Source organism: Oncorhynchus kisutch, linkage group LG4, assembly GCF_002021735.2.
Source record: "Oncorhynchus kisutch isolate 150728-3 linkage group LG4, Okis_V2, whole genome shotgun sequence".
In the NCBI taxonomy this organism is placed as follows: Eukaryota; Metazoa; Chordata; class Actinopteri; order Salmoniformes; family Salmonidae; genus Oncorhynchus; species Oncorhynchus kisutch.
In genome coordinates this window covers 59,952,838-59,968,903 of record NC_034177.2, presented here as the reverse complement: position 1 = coordinate 59,968,903, position 16,066 = coordinate 59,952,838, and the positions used below count along the sequence as shown (strand labels likewise).

The window sequence follows — 16,066 nt, the reverse complement described above, 5'->3', positions numbered from 1 at the left end:
GTTTGGGATCATTGTCATGCTGAAAGACCCAGCCATGTTTCATCTTCAATGCCCTTGCTGATGGAAGGAGGTTTTCACTCAAAATCTCACGATACATGGCCTCATTCATTCTTTCCTTTACATGGATCAGTCGTCCTGGTCCCTTTGCAGAAAAACAGCTCCAAAGCATGATGGTTCCACCCCCATGCTTCACAGTAGGTATGGTGTTCTTTGGATGCAACTCAGCATTCTTTGTCCTCCAAACACGACGAGTTGAGTTTTTACCAAAAGGTTCTATTTTGGTTTCATCTGACCAAATGACGTTCTCCCAATCTTCTTCTGGATCATCCAAATGTTCTCTAGCAAACTTCAGACAGGCCTGGACATGTACTGGCTTAAGCAGGGGGACACGTCTGGCACTGCAGGATTTAAGTCCCTGGCGGCGTATTGTGTTACTGATGGTAGGCTTTGTTACTTTGGTCCCAGCTCTCTGCAGGTCATTCACTAGGTCCCCCCGTGTGGTTCTGGGATTTTTGCTCACCGTTCTTGTGATCATTTTGACCCCACGGGGTGAGATCTTACGTAGAGCCCCAGATCGAGGGAGATTATCAGTGGTCTTGTAGGTCTTCCATTTCCTAATAATTGCTCCCACAGTTGATTTCTTCAAACCAAGCTGCTTACCTATTGGAGATTCAGTCTTCCCAGCCTGGTGCAGGTCTACAATTTTGTTTCTGGTGTCTTTTGACAGCTCTTTGGTCTTGGCCATAGTGGAGTTTGGAGTGTGACTGTTTGAGGTTGTGGACAGGTCTTTTATACTGATAACAAGTTCAAACAGGTGCCATTAATACAGGTAACGAGTGGAGGACAGAGGAGCTTCTTAAAGAAGTTACAGGTCTGTGAGAGCCAGAAATCGTGCTTGTATGTAGGTGACCAAATACTTATTTTCCACCATCATAATTTGCAAATAAATTCATTAAAAATCCTACAATGTGATTTTCTGGATTTTTTTTCCTCATTTTGTCTGTCATAGTTGAAGTGTACCTATGATGAAAATTACAGGCCTCATCTTTTTAAGTGGGAGAACTTGCACAATTGGTGGCTGACTAAATACTTTTTTGCCCCACTGTACATACTGTGCGATGAATGCAATCAGATTAAATTGCTATTTCTTTTTACATTTATTTTTTAAATAAAACAGACTTTGGCTAGTTAACCTTTGGCACACTTGTTCAAAAGAAAGAGGTTAGGGTTATGGAATCAGTCTTTTAAATATGATTGACATGATTTGAATTGGATAACATCTGTTGCATATAGCAGCACTATTCATGATACATGATAATCACCCAATAGAGTAATATGGTCACTCAGTACTTGCAATTGTATTCCAAATATGTTTGGCAATAATATTCTCCTAATTTATTTATTTTCTTCTCAGCAACCCGATAGCAGGAGGATGAACTCTTCTGTGGGATTTTCTGTTTTGCAGCAGTCAAGCAATGACCCGTATTGCTTTGTGGAGTTCTTTGAACATAGAGATGCTGCTGCTGCCCTAGCAGCCATGAATGGGAGGAAGATATTGGGAAAGGTAATTTTTCCATTCTGCAATTAAATACTTTCTCTGTGGCTTTCTTCCTAAGAATTGCTGGTTCTTACCCTTTCACACTGGCTTTTAGGGACATGGAATGAATGCCTTTGCTCCACTTACATTTGATTGTTCTGTGACATGTTTTATCTTCAGGAGGTCAAAGTAAATTGGGCCACCACTCCAAGTAGCCAGAAGAAAGATACATCAAGTAAGTGTTTAAATTTTTTACTTTTTCCTGTTTTGCTCCAAAGTCAGTCGCTACATCAGGGACTAATAGTCATTATTTCTTGGCCGTTTCAGATCACTTCCATGTGTTTGTGGGAGACTTAAGCCCTGAGATCACCACTGAGGATATCAAAGCTGCATTTGCACCTTTTGGGAAAATATCGTAAGTTGCTTTGTGTTTTTAAGAATTTGATTTAGTATGTTTCCTCTGACTTGACATCCTCTGGAGATTGTTTTACTCAGTTATCTTTTTTTGATCATTTTAGTAACTTTAGTTCTTCTCATAAAAATGTTTTTGTAAGGGGTCCATAAACAGAATAGATGTGTAACCACGTACTATGTAATATATTATACATTGTAGAATAATAGTGAAGACATCAAAACTATGAATTAACACATGGAATCAGGTAGCAACTGAAAGTGTTAAACAAATCAAAATATATTTGAGATGCTTCAAAGTAGCCACCCTTGGCTTGATGACAGCTTTGCACACTCTTGGCATTCTCTCAACCAGCTTCACCTGGAATGCTTTCCCAACAGTCTTGAAGGAGTTCTTTAGTAGTGGTTCCTTTGCAGCAATTTGACCATGAAGGCCTGATTACACACAGTCTCCTCTGAACAGTTGATGTCGCTGTGAAGCATTTATTTGGGCCTTAATCTGAGGTGCAATTAACAATAATGAACTTATACTCTGCAGCAGAGGTAACTCGGGATCTTCCTTTTCTGTGGCGGTCCTCATGAGAGCCAGTTTCATCATAGTGCTTGATGGTTTTTGCGACTACACTTGAAGGAACCTTCAAAGTTCTTGAAATGTTCCGGATTGACCTTCATGTCTTAAAGTAACGATGGACTTGGTCTTTTAACAAATAGCCCTATCTTCTGTATACCACCCCTATCTTGTCACATCACAATTGATTGGCTCAAATGCATTGAAGGAAAGAAATTCCACAAATTAACTTTTAAAAAGGCACACCAGTTTATTGAAATGCATTCCAGGTGACTACCACATGAAGCTGGTTGAGAGAATGCCAAGAGTATGCAAAGCTGTCATCAAGGCTTGGGTGGCTACTTTGAAGAATCTCAAATATAAAATATATTTTGAATTAACACTTATGGTTACTACATGATTACATATGTGTTATTTCATAGTTTTGATGTCTTCACTATTATTCTACAATGTATAAAATAGTAAAAATAGAGAAAAGCCTCGGTGTAGGTGTGTCAACGTTTGACTGGTGCTGTATATATAATTACTTTGACTATTGGTTGAAATGTAATTTTAAAGCACATCACTCTGTCTTGACACATAAATCACTATGCCTTTCATTAGCCATTCAACTGTTTTGATCATTGTGAGAAACAGGATGACAGAAGTGACACAAGCTCTTCTCAATTGCCACGTATAATATGGATTTTGACTTTTAGTCTGTATCATCCCCCAATTTTTTATTTTTTTGAATGTGTCCGCTTTCTATTCTCCCTCATTCTTTTTTGATAAATGTAGGAAATGGTAAGTAGTTTGTGATGACAAATAGGCTTATAGGATTGGACAGGAACTTGAAGGCTAACCACAAGGAACTGTACACACTGGAAACTCGGATGTAGACTTTTCTCATCTTATTATTCGTTTCCATTTGTAATTTTTTTGTATTAACATTACCTAGTTTAGAATAGCAAACTCCAATATTCAATATACAGTGGGGACTGATATTGACACCTTTGATAAAGATGAGCAAAAATGACTAAAAATAAATAATTCAAATATCCACCATCAAATTTGACCGTATTTATGGGGTTTCTTTTCTGCTCATGCATTCTCATTGTCGTGAAACCCAAGACTGGTGTGCGTGGCCAAAGAGCTCTATTTTCATGTCATCTGATCAAAGAACCGGTTCCAATCTGTGCCAATGCCATTTAGCAAACTCAAGGTGTTTACATTTGTTGGATGACATGAAAATGGAGCTCCTTGGCCAGACACAACAGTGGTGGGCTTGGCATCAAAATGAGAATGCATGAGCAGAAAAGAACCCCATACCTACTGTAAAATATGGCAGTGGATCATTTCATATTCTGGGGGCTATTTTGTTTCCACTGGTCAAGGGGCCCTTAAGATCAACTGCATCATGAACTTTACCTAGTACCAGGACATTTTAGCCAACAACCTGGTTGCCTCTGTCAGGAGGCTAAAACTTGGCTGTAAGTGGATCTTCCAGCAAGACAATAACTCCAAGCACACATCAAAATGAATCCGTAAAGAAATGGTTATTTGGCCACAAAATCAACATTTTGCAATCGCCATCTCAGTCTCCGGACTTGAAACTGATTTTGAAAACCTGTGGTTTGAATTGACGGGGGCAGTCTGTAATGCAGATAAAGGATTCTGTTTGTAGGAATGGTCTAAGATCCCTCCCAATGTGTTCTCCAAATATTTGAGAAAAAAGCTCAATGCCAAGGTGATGTATTGAAAACAGGGGTGTCTGTAACTTTCACCCATACCTTTTTTTTGGTTGAAAAAGTATAACTTGTTAAACAAATTGGCGTATACAATATAGCTCAGTATTTGAATTATTTTATACATTATCACTGGTGTCCATATTGGACCTGACCGTATATACTTTAGAACATTCTGGATTGCTTAGAACTGTTGCTAGTTTTATGCTCCGTTCCTAAAACTCTGAAAATGTAAATATTTTAACATTTGCAGCTCTCCAAACTCCATATTGGTGGTAAAGAATTGACCAGGAAAAATAAAGAAATCTGTTATCGGGCCTTGTATGCTGTTTTAATTCCTTTTTTTGTCTTTGATATTTCTAATGGTAGAATGAGCACCATCAGCAAATATTAGGAATGCATGGTAATCCATAAGAAGTGTTTCTTTTGAGTTTGAGGATTATAATTGGTGTAATATTTGACAGAGAACCCTTAACTGAATTAATCTGAAGAAAGAAGCAATTAAAATATCAGCATAGGTCGCATGTCTTTGTACTTACATTTTTTTCAAATGCAATATTACCTGTAAGCATTTGAGGATATAAAAAACAAAGTAAATAAGATATTTATGGGAGAATGTAGTCTATTTGCAGTTCAGTGTGTGTGGTTTTTGTTTTATGGATGCTATTGTCTTCTCCTTCCAGGGATGCTCGTGTTGTGAAGGACATGACGACAGGAAAATCTAAGGGGTATGGATTTGTGTCCTTCTATAACAAACTGGTAAGGCTCCAGTGCAGGAACACAAGATGAAGGTTATTTCTGTTTACTATTTTCTATTTTCAGTAGATTTGATCTTTAGATAATTTAAACTTTAAAAAATAATTAAAGTAAATGCACATCTCGTGTTCTCTGTTGATCTAATTTTTTTAACTTAAGTACAAGTTGTAGTTTGTTTGATAGTTCATTATTCCTGTTGAATATCTATTCTAATCCATCCATCTAGTATGTAAAACATGTTATTAATTACACAATAGCACTTAGTTTATAGAATATGTATAGAAGCATGTAGAATCTGGAGAAGGAACTTTGTCTTTTGTTTAAATCGACAGGATGCAGAGAATGCCATCGTGCACATGGGGGGACAGTGGTTAGGAGGACGGCAGATCAGGACCAACTGGGCAACTCGCAAGCCACCCGCCCCCAAAAATGTGCAAGACAGTAAGTATGAGTGAGCTATGACTAATGTGTTTATTGGAGTTGAAATGGGCATTATGATGCTGAATGCTCTATTGGCCCAGTTGGCGTATAACTGAGGGGGACATATTCCAGAGAGCTATTTTGTCTCCCCCAACCATTTTCATTCCACGGACTGTGTCGCTTAGTTCATAGAACCACAGTTACATGAGCAACCTCCAAAATATCCCCTAAATGCAATTGTCTCCAACAGAGCGTTTTTTGTTTTCTTCCTACAAATTTGGCTCCAACTTTTGAACAGTTGGGGCGATCAGCTATTATGACCCCATCCCTGAAAGCCACGACTCTCAGGAACACGTACATTTACATTTCCCTCTACGACCTTCACAAGTTGCACAGGACACGTTAGAAGCTGGGTTCTCTTGTTATATTAGTCACTGACACACTCACCCATGTCAGCATTTTTTTTTTTGCCTGATGACTCACACTAAATTCTTCCACTGCTCTGTCGTTTCGCTAGATACCCTAGTCTGAGACTGACATCATTAACTTGTTTGTCGTGACTATGGGTGTTGTACAAAATAAAGTAGTCAGCGATTGGATTGTCTCTTAACTGCCGCTTTACCAATGTGTGTTCTGGTTTTGGCCCAACCCATCTGTATCTGGACCAATCAGACGGCCCCCGAATGTGTGAAGAAACGAATGTCTGAGTGTGGCGTAGCGTTTGGCTGGAGCAAGGAGTCTGGGTAGTCAGGCAAAACTAATTTACCAATCTAAAAATGTCTCACCGGCTATCTGAACTTGTAGTACTCATGGTCGAATTACCGACCGGGGGGCCCCCACTGATTTTTGTTAGTCACTCTCAATCGGATATCATATTAAAAACTGCAAACATTACTCTACATGCCATGGCAAAATGTGTAGGGTTGCAGGAAATTAAGCTTAAAACAAAAAATGTCTCTCCATGGTCGACGGGAGTCTGTTTCCAAAATGATTAGCTTAGGGCCCCTTGAAAAGGCTCTGACTGCATGTGTGAGTGTGGATTTGGGGGCGCGGACACGTGAGCCACTGGCAGAGAGATTTGGAACTCTTTGTTGCTGGTCTATAAACTAATTTACTGCCTGGTGATGTCACCAGGCAGGCCAAAACAGTCAGAAATTTCTGGTGGTCTTTTCAAACAGCTCTTAGGGCATCCCCCCCCAGTGTTCAAATCACGACTACACCACTGGAATGCTCATATTCATATTTTTTGTATGTTTACACCAGATGGCTCGAAGCAGCTGAGGTTTGAAGATGTAGTGAACCAATCCAGTCCCCAGAACTGCACCGTGTATTGTGGAGGAATCCAGTCAGGACTGTCAGGCAAGTTCATTTAAACCTGAAAAGATACACACAGACTGTTTAGAATCATTAGATGTTGCTAACAAATACATTTTGGCAAACAAAGTTGAGATTGGGTTGGCTGACAAAGGATGAATGTTATATTGAAATCTTTTTCGTTGCAGAGCACCTCATGCGACAGACATTCTCACCCTTTGGACAAATAATGGAAATCCGAGTTTTCCCAGAGAAAGGTTACTCTTTCATCAGGTAATGTTTTGTTCTAAGTGAAGATTCCCTATTTTGTTCATGTACAATGTATTGCCTAATTTTTCCTGTAGATGGCAGTACTGGTACATTACTTAATGATACAGCTTCCAATACGACACCAAAAGCCCCCACAATAATGTCTAGAATCAATCAGATTTAGTTGTGGAAGTAGTTAAATTATTTTATTGCAACCTTGTTTGGTTATGCTTTATTGTAAATTTCATGGATAATCCATTTTATAAATACATGTACAGCTTCAATACAGGACTAAGATTTAATCCTACTACACCGACTCTGATGCTTGTCGGATGTGGCAGGGCTTGCAAACTATTACGCACTACAAATGCCTTTTATTTTCGCTTCGAGGCAAGCAACACTGAAGCATGCATGGGAGCACCAGCTGTTCCAGACGACTGTGTGATCACGCTCTCTGTAGCTGATGTGAGTAAAACCTTTAAACGGGTCAACATTCACAAGGCGCGGGGCCAGACGGATTACCAGGACGTGTACTCGGAGCATGCGTGGACCAACTATCAAGTGTCATCACTGACATTTTCAACCTCTCCCTGACCGAGTCTAATACCTACATGTTTCAAGCAGACCAACATAGTCCCTGTGCCCAAGAAAGCCTAAATGACTTCCGCCCCTAGCACTCATGTCGGTAGCCATGAAGTGCTTTGGCAAGCTGGTCATGGCTCACATCAACACCATCATCCCGGAAACCCTAGATCCACTCCAATTCGCATACCGCCCCAACAGATCCACATTTGACTCAATCTCAATCGCACTCCACACTGCCCTTTCCCACCTGGACAAAAAGGAGCACCTATGTGAAAATGCTGTTTATTGACTACAGCTCAGCGTTCAACACCATAGTGCCCACAAAGCTTATCACTAAGCTAGACCCTGGGACTGAACACCTTGCTGCAACTGGTTCCTGGGCTGTCCCCAGGTGGTAAGGGTAGGCAGCAACGCATCTACCATGCTGATCCACAACATGGGGGCCCCTCAGGGTTGCATGCTTAGTTCCCTCCTGTACTCCCTGTTCACCCACGACTGCATGGCAAAGCACGACTCCAACACCATTAAGTTTGCTGACGACACAACAGTGGTAGGCCTGATCACTGACAACGATGAGACAGCCTATGGGAGGAGTTCAGAGACCTGGCAGTGTGTTGTCAGGACAACAACCATTCCCTAAACATGAGCTAGATAAAGGAGCTGATCGTGGACTAGAAGAAAAGGAGGGCCGAACACGCCCCCATTCACATCGACAGGGCTGTAGTGTAGTTGGTCGAGAGTTTCAAGTTCCTTAGTGTCCACATCACCAACAATCTATCATGGTCAAAACACACCAAGACAGTCGTGAAGCTGGCACGACAACACCTTTTCCCCCTCAGGAGACTGGAAAGGTTTGGCTTTTTTTATTTTTACGTTTATTTAACCAGGCACGGCATGAGTCCCCTGATCCTCAAACAGTTCTACAGCTGTACCATCGAGAGCATCCCGACCGATTGCATTACCGCCTTGTATGGCAACTGCTCTGCATCCGACCGTAAGGTGCTACAGAGGGTAGTGCGTACGGCCCAGTACATCACTGGGGTCAAGCTTCCTGCTTTCCAGGACCTATATACTAGGCGACGCCAGAGGAAGGTCCAAAAAATGGTCAAATACTCCTGTCACCCAAGTCCTAGACTGTTCTTTCTGCTACTGCACGGCAAGCGGTACCGAAGCGTCAAGTCTTGGTCCAAAAGGCTCCTTAACAGCCACTACCCCCAAGCCATGGTGGCCATTAATCAAATGGCGAACCGGATTTACATTGACAGCCCCCCTTTTTGTTTTTACACTGCTGCTACTCACTGTTTATTATCTATGCACAGTCACTTTACCCCTACCTACATGTACAAATCACCTCCGCTAACCTGTACCCCCGCACATTGACTCGGTACCGGTCCCCCCGGTCTATAGCCTCGTTATTGTTACTTTTAATTATTTATTTATTTTTCAGTTTATTTAGTAAATATTTTCTTAACTCTATTTCGTGAACTGTATTGTTGGTTAAGGGCTTGTAAGTAAGCATTTCACGGTAAGGTGTTGTATTCGGCGCATGTGACATAAAATGTGATCTGATAATAAAGGAAAAATCCATTAAACTAGCTTTTAGGTATTTTTTTTCATTAGGCCACTGTTGATACATTCCCAAAATGTTTGCATGCCAGCAGTCAAGTTTTCAACGTCTTGGACTTTCAAGAAGCAAAGTGTCACTTGCCAAGTCCAATATTATTTTTTTTACTTGACTGCTGACATGCAAATAAAATTGGGGACTGTATCAACAGTGGACTAATTTGAAAAAATACCAAGAATTTTTGAGTGGAGTTATAAATTCTCTTGAATTAAATAGTAGTATTTACTCATTATAAATAGTTTTTATTTTCTTCATGAAAGTTATTGTAATGTGTGTTATTATTTGTGTTCTTGGAACTGTACTTATTACTTTCTTAGTGAACACTACAGGTAACTTCCCAAATTAAAAACATTGTCTTAATAGGCGCTGGGCAACCACAACCCGCCAGAACCGCTTTAATGCACCTTGGTATAGATTCTACAAGTGTCTGGATCTATATTGGAGAGATGAGAAACCATCATTCCACGAGGAAATTCCATCAAACCATTCAGTGCCCCACCTATGCCTTGTGGATGGGAGCATTGTCATCCTGGAAGAGATCACTCCCATCATAATATAAACGCTTCCCCATAGGTTGAAGGTGATCACTCAGAATGGCTGTGTATTTATTGGCGTTTACCTTTCCCTCCTAGGGGTTGAGTGACCATGCAAGATAAATGTACCCTAACACCATAACGTAGCCTGTATATAAACCACACAACAACAAAAATAATCTTTCATGCTGCAAGTTTTTACTTTGCATTTTCATTAAACTGCTGGAATATATTTCTTGACCACAGTCTCTTGTTGACGTTTGTGTTCTTCTGACAGGTTTTCCTCCCATGAAAGTGCTGCCCATGCAATTGTCTCTGTAAATGGAACGTCCATTGAATGCCACATAGTGAAGTGCTACTGGGGCAAAGAATCCCCCGACATGGCCAAAAGCGTACCACAGGTATCTTGAATTGAGATATTGCTCAAATAAAATCGCTACATTCCCCATTGCACATTTATTTGCTTTACTCATCCAGAAAAAATGTGTCCTTCTCTGTATATTTTTCCTTTTATCTTTCAGGTAGAGTACGGTCAGGGTCAGTGGGGACAGTGGAACCAAATGTATGGGAGCCCCCAGGCCCAGCAGTATGGGCAACAGTACATGGCAAATGGTTGGCAAGTGCCTTCTTATGGAGTGTCTTATGGACAGTCATGGAATCAGCAAGGATTTGGTGTAGAGTAAGTATAAAACATTTTGGATGTTGTGTAATGCTCTTGAAAGGAGTAGTCTTTCCAAAGTTTCTAAACCCATTCAGTTTGCGGTACCTCTTTTGTTATGGAATTCTGTTCTTGCCACCTCCGGTTATGGTAGACTGACTGTTTGCCATTGTTTTCGGACTATACTGTAGGCTTCCTGGTGTGAAATTACACCATAGCACTGTGATTGTTCAAAATAGGCTCACATTGCTGGTTACATTCATAATGTTTCCCACACTATTTGCTAAATCTATTATTGTCTGAAATGTTTTTTCTTGACATGGTCTACTTTTTTTCTAATTTGGCACACAGAAACTAGAGGCTATGAGTAACTTGGTGTTTTAGTGGGTAGAATATTAGGACAATTGGAGGTTTACACAGTTACAGCTACAGTAACCTTAACAATGCAAATATTATGGTACAGCTAGCTATATGGTCCTTTTTGATGGTAAGTTTACAAACATTTGATTGTGTTATGTACAATTTGAAACTTGTATCTCATTATGGTAAGTGGTGAAATAAGTATAGCTAGTTCTAATTGTAATGGCTTAGCAGATATTAAGAAAAGACAATAAGTATTTAAGTATTTACCTGGCTAAAAAAGGAATATAATATCTACTGTTTACAGGAAACTCAGTCTACAAATATAGATGAGGTTGGGTGGGGAAAAAGACCAAAAATCTAAGAAACTCAAAAGGGGTGATTTTATATTAATTAGCAACCATTCTGATCAGATTGTGCAAACCGATCCTCAAGGAAGATGAATCCTTTGAAATATGCTATTGGACCAAAAACAGATCTCGCTAACTAATCTATAAAGGCCAAATAATGATCCCCACTTTTTCAAAAATGTATACAGTGCATTTGGAAAGTTCAGGCCCTTGACTTTTCACACATTTTGTTACGTTATAGTGTTATTTTAAAGTTGATTTTTTTTTTTTTTTTCCTCAAGCTACACACACTACTCCATACATTTTTGATTTTATATAAGTATTCAGACCCTTTACTCAGTACTTTGTTGAAGCACCTTTGGCAGTAACCCAAAAAGATCAGGAGATTCTTCCATTCTTCTCTGCAGATCCCCTCAAGCTCTGTTGGATGGGGAGTGTCGCTGCACAGGTATTTTCAGGTCTCTCCAGAGATGTTCAAGTCCGAGCTCTGGCTGCCCACTCAATGGCATTCAGAGACTTTTCCCAAAGCTACTCCTGTGTTGTCTTGGCTGTGTGCTTAAGGTCTTTGTCCTGTTGGAAGGTGAACCTTTGCACCAGTCTGAGGTCTTGAGTGCTCTGGAGAAGGTTTTCATCAAGGATCTCTCTGTACTTTGCTCCGTTTATCTTTACCTCATCCCTGACTAGTCTCCCAGTCCCTTCCGCTGAAAAACATCCCCGCAACATGATGCTGCCACCACCATGCTTCACCGTAGGGATGGTGCCAGGTTTTTTTCCAGATGGGACGCTTGGCATTCAGGCCAAAGAGTTCAATCTTGGTTTCAAGAGACCAGGGAATCTTGTTTGTTTGTCATGGTCAGAGTCCTTTAGGTGCCTTTTGGTGAACTCCAAGTGACTTGTCATGTGCTTTTTACTGAGGAGTGGCTTCTGTCTGGCTACTCTCCCATAAAGGACTGATTGATGGAGTGCTGCAGAGATGGTTGTCCTTTTAGAAGGTTCTCCCATCTCCACAGAGGAGCTCTGTCAGTCACCATCAGGTTCTTGGTCACTTCCCTCCCAATTTGCTCTGTTTGGGAGGGCTGCCAGCTCCAGGAAGAGTCTTGGTGGTTCCAAACTTCTTCCATTTTAAGAATGATGGAGGCCACTGTGTTCATGGGACTTTCAACGTTGCAGACATTTTGTGGTACCCTTCCCCAGATCTGTGCCTCGACACAGTCCTGTCTCGGAGCTCTACGGACAAATCCTTCAACCTCATTGCTTGGTTTTTGCTCTGACATGCACTGTCAACTGTGGGACCTTTTATATAGACAGGTGTGTGCCTTTCCAAATCAAGTCCAATCAATTGAATTTACCACAGGTGGACACCAATCAAGTTGTAGAAACATCTCAAGGATGATCAATGGAAACAGGATGCACCTGAGCTCAATTTCGAGTCTCATAGCAAAGGGTCTGTATACTTACGTAAAGGTATTTCTGTTTTCTATTTCAATACATTTGCAAACATGTATAATAAACAGTTTCATTATAGGATATTGTGTGTAGATTGATACATTTTAGTCAGGCAGTAATGTAACAAAATGTGTAAAAAGGGCTAGAGTCTGAATAGCTTCCGAATGCACTTTATTGAGCTCACAAGTAATGAATTATATTGGGAGATTTATATGTACCTCAATGGATCATAAAGGAAATCGCACTACAAAGTATCACCCTCGTGCGCTTAATGAGATTATGGATACATTAGAACTAGTGGATATATGGAGGCTGGAAAACCCTGACATGGTGAGATATACAGTACCAGTCAAAAGTTTGGACATGTACTCTTTCAAGGCTTTTTCTTGATTTGTACTATTTTCTACGTTGTAGAATGATAGTGAAGACGTCAAAACAAAAATGACATAACACATATGGAATCATGGAGTAACCAAAAAAGGGTTAAACAAATGAAAATATGTTTTATATTTGAGATTCTTCAAAGTAGCCACCCTTTGCCTTGATGACAGCTTTGCATATTCTTGGCATTTTCTCAACCAGCCTCATGAGGTAGTCACCTGGAATGCATTTCGATTAACAGGTGTGCCTTGTTAATTTGTGTAATTTCTTTCCTTAATGCATTTGAACCAATCAGTTTTGTGACATTGGAATACAGAAGATGTCCCTATTTGGTAAAAGGCCATGTCCATATTATGGCAAGAACAGCTCAAATAAGCAGAAGCGTTTGCAGCCCAAATAAATGCTTCAGTGTTCAAGTAATAGACACATCTCAACATCAACTGTTCAGAGGAGACTGCCTTCATGGTCGAATTGCTGCAAAGAAACCACTACTAAAGAACACCAATAAGAAGAGACTTGCTTGTCCCAAGTAACACGAGCAATGGACTTTAGACTGGTGGAAATCTGTCCTTTGGTCTGGAGCCCAAATTTTTTTTAAATATTTTTTTTGTTATTTTTTTTTGTTATATATGACAATTACTTAACAATTGAACATTAATTAAAAGTCAAATACCAGGTCTGGTCTGGTCTTCATAGCATATTTTGAAAAGGTGTTTTAATAAAGTATGACTAGGATGGATGGATGGATGGATGGATGGATGGATGGATGGATGGATGGATGGATGGATGTGTGTACATACATACATACATACAGTGGGGCAAAAAAGTATTTAGTCAGCCACCAATTGTGCAAGTTCTCCCACTTAAAAAGATGAGAGGCCTGTAATTTTCATCATAGGTACACTTCAACTATGACAGACAAAATGAGAAGAAAAAAATCCTGAAAATCACATTGTACGATTTTTTTTTTTTAATGAATTTATTTGCAAATGATGGTGGAAAATAAGTATTTGGTCACCTACATACAAGCAAGATTTCTGGTTCTCACAGACCTGTAACTTCTTCTTTAAGAGGCTCCTCTGTCCTCCACTCGTTACCTGTATTAATGGCACCTGTTTTAACTTATCAGTATAAAAGACACCTGTCCACAACTTCAAACAGTCACACTCCAAACTCCACTATGGCCAAGACCAAAGAGCTGTCAAAGGACACCAGAAACAAAATTGTAGACCTGCACCAGGCTGGGAAGACTGAATCTCCAATAGGTAAGCAGCTTGGTTTGAAGAAATCAACTGTGGGAGCAATTATTAGGAAATGGAAGACCTACAAGACCACTGATAATCTCCCTCGATCTGGGGCTCCATGTAAGATCTCACCCCGTGGGGTCAAAATGATCACAAGAACGGTGAGCAAAAATCCCAGAACCACATGGGGGGACCTAGTGAATGACCTGCAGAGAGCTGGGATCAAAGTAACAAAGCCTACCACCTTCTCTCCTGAAAAACAGCAGTTTAGAGGCATTTTAAGGACAGTCCTGATTTTGTTTCTTGTTGACATTTGCTAGCATAGGTTTTCCAGTGTCATAGCAAGCCTGGGGAAATGGTTTGACTCCGGAGCCACACTAAACTATGACATCTTGTTCACAGGGATTCCATTCTGGCCGCAGCAGCACAGAACATTTCAAGGTGACTAACGCACTCGGTGCTTCACAGCCCAAAGCTTTCACTTACCAGCCTTTTGCATCGTGCTGTGACCCTTGTTGTGTGTACCTTCTCTCTTGCAGACAGTCCCAGTCCCCAGCCTGGGTGGGAGGGTTTGGATCCCCGGCGCCGTCCCAGCCCGGTCCTGTGATGCCCAACCAGGGAAACTTCAACATGGCTGGCTACCAGACACAGTGATCAGGCTCTCACTCTCATCAGTGGGAATCAGTGGACTTTCAGTTAGGAGAACATAAAGTAATTAACATTGTAATCATCTGGAGAGATTGTGTTTTTAAAGCAGAGAAGATCAGGAACAACAATAGTTTACCTCTTTTGAGGAAGCAAATGTTATTTATAAAGACAGGTAGAGAGTTGTTTTTATTGGCTGAAGTTCTGTTGTGTACAAATTAAATGTCAAGAAGAAGTATGGGAGAGAAAAAAAACTCGGACTGAATTTTCACGCTTTTATATAGGGGATATCTTGGTAAAGATTTTTTTGATGAGTTTTAGTTGACCACTTAATGTAGTTAAATACAGACTTAATTTCATTTATATACCCTAGTTTGTCAGGACATTGCACAGGTACATATAGAAAGAAGTTGTACATTTTCAGAACATAATGCTCTTTAAATTGTTAAGAGTTTCTGATTTTTAAATCACTTTCTGAACATTTGATAGATATGAGTGAACACATTTTCTGTCTCCTGCTTTGAGGTTTAGCATTTTGGCCCAACAAAGCACATTAAAAGCACTTTTAGGGTCAAATTTGCTTTAAATCTTCAAAGGCATATGGATTTGTGTGCCATTATGTATATTTACATTTATTTACTTCACATTCTTCATCTCCCAACATTGTACTAGCTGAGTTTCTTGATAATGCGTGTAAATCTCTATGCTATTTTTTTTTTTGCTTATACCTGTAAATGTCACGTATAATGGAGAAGGGTCATGGAAGGCCAAACGTGTGTGTATATAACCCTCGAACACCTGATTTGAATTGAGGGTTTCCAAGCATGTACTCTTTAGTATCACAGGAGCTCCACAAACCTAATGTTGTATATACTGTAGATGAGTGTGCAATGCAGGGCTGACATATTGAATCTATTCAATATAATTTACAAAGAAGCCTTAATTTAAATGTCAGTTACTGCACCAGTTTATTTTATTCAAGGAAGCTTCTTAGAAGGTTGAACTCTAGATTTTAGTGATGACTGATGATTTTATCATTTTCAAGTTGTGCCATTTTCAGCTAATAGCAGGAGACGAGTAATGAGCATTTCCTGGAGACATTGAGGGTGAATTGCACGTTTTTGAAAATGTATTATCTTGGTTGCTCAAAGTATTGAATGTAAAATGGCAATTGTTTTAATGACGAATAAAGTTCAGCAATTGACAATTCAATTTTCAATGTAAAAGGGTCTCAATAAAAATAATTATTGGAAGAAAATAA

At 40.0% G+C, this 16,066-nt stretch overlaps 1 protein-coding gene across 3 annotated transcripts in view; it reads left to right on the top strand.

The window, feature by feature from the left end:
• The window catches only part of tial1 (TIA1 cytotoxic granule-associated RNA binding protein-like 1), a 23,457-nt gene extending 7,391 nt beyond the window's left edge, over window positions 1-16,066 (top strand). For 2 of the 3 annotated variants that reach the window (XM_020481463.2, XM_020481461.2), the window contains exons 3-13: window positions 1,415-1,564; window positions 1,718-1,772; window positions 1,865-1,952; window positions 4,924-4,999; window positions 5,329-5,437; window positions 6,680-6,775; window positions 6,919-7,003; window positions 9,999-10,122; window positions 10,243-10,400; window positions 14,563-14,601; window positions 14,700-16,017. In XM_020481463.2, coding sequence (XP_020337052.1) covers window positions 1,415-1,564; window positions 1,718-1,772; window positions 1,865-1,952; window positions 4,924-4,999; window positions 5,329-5,437; window positions 6,680-6,775; window positions 6,919-7,003; window positions 9,999-10,122; window positions 10,243-10,400; window positions 14,563-14,601; window positions 14,700-14,814 — 1,095 coding nt within the window. In that variant the 3' untranslated portion in view covers window positions 14,815-16,017. Of the gene's footprint in view, window positions 1-1,414; window positions 1,565-1,717; window positions 1,773-1,864; window positions 1,953-4,923; window positions 5,000-5,328; window positions 5,438-6,679; window positions 6,776-6,918; window positions 7,004-9,998; window positions 10,123-10,242; window positions 10,401-14,562; window positions 14,602-14,699 lie in introns of all 3 variants that reach the window. The other variant, XM_020481462.2, reaches the window with a different exon arrangement.